The sequence below is a fragment of the Helobdella robusta genome (assembly GCF_000326865.2).
Source record: "Helobdella robusta unplaced genomic scaffold HELROscaffold_82, whole genome shotgun sequence".
Lineage (NCBI taxonomy): Eukaryota > Metazoa > Annelida > Clitellata > Rhynchobdellida > Glossiphoniidae > Helobdella > Helobdella robusta.
This window is the reverse complement of record NW_008705476.1, coordinates 206,084-209,325: the sequence shown is the minus strand read 5'-3', so window position 1 is coordinate 209,325 and position 3,242 is coordinate 206,084. Positions and strand designations below refer to the sequence as shown.

At 41.1% G+C, this 3,242-nt stretch overlaps 1 protein-coding gene across 1 annotated transcript; it reads left to right on the top strand.

The window, feature by feature from the left end:
* Positions 1-2,078: 2,078 nt before the first annotated feature.
* HELRODRAFT_182214 (hypothetical protein) lies at positions 2,079-3,164 on the top strand (the record flags this gene model as incomplete). Its single annotated transcript, XM_009032518.1, has 2 exons — positions 2,079-2,177; positions 2,742-3,164. The coding sequence occupies 2 exons, from the start codon at positions 2,079-2,081 to the stop codon at positions 3,162-3,164; spliced, it is 522 nt and encodes a 173-aa protein (XP_009030766.1).
* Between the last annotated feature and the right edge of the window lie 78 nt (positions 3,165-3,242).

Genomic DNA, 3,242 nt, shown 5'->3' with positions numbered 1-3,242 from the left:
CACAAACATACAGGCATACACGCACATACTTACAAGTACAAACACACATAAACATACACTTGAATATTTTTAAAATTCTGGAGTAAATATTTGTACTATTCAGTTTGCACGCTACCTCCGCGATTGATTTTCAGGTGTAAAACTTTATTATGCATACAGATGTCTTCTCTCTGTGTTTCTCTCTTTCCTTTTCTCTCTCTTTTCCTCTCGGTTTCCTTTCTTTCATTCTTCATTCTTTCCCTCTGTACCTATCAATCTTCATCATTCTTCTCCCTCTCTCTCTCTCTCTCTCTCTCTCTCTCTCTCTCTCTCTCTCTCTCTCTTTCTCTCACTTACTCTTTTTTCTCTCACTTTTTTTCCATATTCTCTCTTTTTCTCTCTCTCTCTTTTTTTCTCTTTTTATTAGGTAAGATTATTCTTCCTCACTTTTCATCTATTTATGTTTCTTTGCCACTGTGTGTTTGTTAATCAGAATGCGTTACGTGTTGCGTTACGTGTAGCGTGCCAGCGACTGCGTTTTCGCGCGCTCACTCAAATGGATATTTATTAAAACATGTGTCTGATTTCACATGCTTATACTCTAGTCAAGTATGTACTAACATACATACAATTACATACAAATACAAACAAGTATTCGCACATATTTATTTATGCATACGTTTATACAAACATTCGAAAGTACACAATGCAACATACAAACACGCAAACACACATATACACAGACACACACACAGACACAGACATACACTTGTTTGTTTAAATACCTCTATAAATATTCATTCGCGCATCTGATAACATAATACAATGCATTAACAAGCCTTATAACATAACAATAAACTCAGAATACTAGTGTTTTTTAAAACGTTTTTACACATAAACGCACACACATACACACACACACACACACACACACACACACTATTAAATAAATAATAATTAATCTAATTAAATTTAAAATGGGTCTCTAGTTTTGAAACGAAGTTCAATATGGGGGAGTTATCGTTATTTTTATTATTTTACTTAATAATAATAATAATAATAATAATGTTGTTATTATTATAAGTAATTCTTAGTAGTTAAATGACCTGATATTTTGTTGAATAATAAAAGTCGTTGGGTGCGTGTATGTGTATGTTTGTCTGTGTGTTAGCGCGTTTGTTTGCTTGTATGTATGTGCGTGTGTATGTATGTTTGTGTATGTGTGTTTGTATATGTATGTAAGCTTGTACGTGTAAGCGTATATTTGTTTGTTGTGTGTGTGTGTGTGCGTGTGTGCGTGCGTGTGTGTGTGTATGTGAAAATGTATGGTTGTTTGTATATAATTTAGACATACATGAGTGTGTGTTTTCCCGAATTTTTACACTATTACTGCTGCTATAAGTACTAATTTAAAACAATCACATTTTTTTTTGTAAAACAGTTACGAGGAACACAAAATATTTAATTTTTATGGTCCTTTGAGATCTTTTTATAGTAAAAATGAAAAAAACGCAACAAAGTAATAAACAAAACAATAAAAAAAAATAATAAGATAGAATTCTCCTTCAGCAGACAAACAAAAGGATGGAGAAAAAATGGATTACCATATATGACTCAATAAAACAAACTCGCTGAATAAACATGAAAAATAAACATTCTTTAAAAACATACACACACACATACATACATGCATACATACATGACTCAGTTGGGTGTCGGGATTAAGAGTGGCGCTGAGGCCGCTGTTCATGCGGTTCGAAGATTGGTCACCGACCTCCCCGATCAATGGGTGTTTCTGAAACTGGACTTTAAAAATGCCTTCAATGCCTTGAGAAGAGACTCGATGTTGGAGGCTGTCAAACTTTTTTGCCCCAATATCTATAATTTTTGCCATTCTGCCTATGGCGGAGTCTCTTCCCTTGGCTACCACTCTTGGGTTGTAGAATCGTCCGAGGGGGTACAGCAGGGTGATCCCCTTGGTCCTTTGTTGTTCGCACTAACTCTTCATCCACTCTTAGAGAAAGCTTCGTCGTGTTTCCTGTCTTTCGGCCCATGATGCCTTGACTATTATCCGCAATGCCCTCAGTTTGCCCAAATTGATGTACTTCCTGCGTACATCTAAACACATTGACCCTTCTAAATTGGGCGAATTTGACGGAGCCCTGCGCACCGCCCTGTCGTCGATTTGCAATGTTCAAGTGACCGACAGTGGTTGGTCCCAGGCTCAGCTGCCGGTGCGATTTGGTGGGCTGGGGTTGCTTAGCGTGGTTCAGCTGGCTCCCGTTGTTTATAATTCTTCTGCCGCTGCCACTCTCGACCTGCAGTCTTCCCTGCTCCACCGGTTTTTTCGTTGCCGCGATATTTTTCCCCCAGTGTCCGCCCCGGGGGACCGTACGCACGTCCAAATTTTGAACCAAGAATATAAAAAAATCTTTCAAAATTTGTTGTCTTCATGCGGCGACGACTTTTCCACCGCTCGTTTGTTGGCCATGTCCAGCGTTGCCAGCTGTGGGTGGTTGAGATCGTGGCCTAACACCTCTGTGGGCACCAGGCTTGACGACGAGTCTGTGAGATTTGCCATTGGCTTCAGACTTGGCCTGGTCATTCAGAATAAATACACGTGCCGATGTGGCGCTGGGGCGGACGAGTTTGGGCTCCACGGTTTGGTTTGTCGCCTGGGTGGGGGCCGTCAACTACGTCACTCAGGGATAAACGATTACATTTGTCGGCTCTTCTCCAAGGCTTCAATCCCGGTTCTCAAGGAACCATCCGGCATTTCTGCGCATGATGGTAGGCGCCCGGACGGATGCACGCTAATACCTTGGAGAGCCGGCAGATGTTTGGCGTGGGATGTTACGGTCCCTGGCACCCTCGCCGAACGATACGTAAACCTGACAAGTAAAGAATGCGGTTTGGCCGCGGCCAGGGCAGCGGACGAGAAAATGAAAAAATATGGGAACGCCCTCCCCTCGATGGAATTCTTGCCAATATGCATCGAGGTTCTTGGCCCGATGGACCCCAACACCCTTAAATTTCTTAAGGAAATATGCAAAATGATCAGCGTCAGATCAGGCGACAGCAGGGAACTGTTTTTCGCAACTAACCACATTTCGTGCTTGTTGCAGCGGTTCCTGCGTGTCTGTGTGCTTGAAAATATCCAACTGAATGCCGACATGTGCAATTAACGACGAATCAAAGTGTTAATCCATTTGTTACTTGATGTTTGACGGTTCAGTGTCACTCATCATGTTTTGGTTTAACAT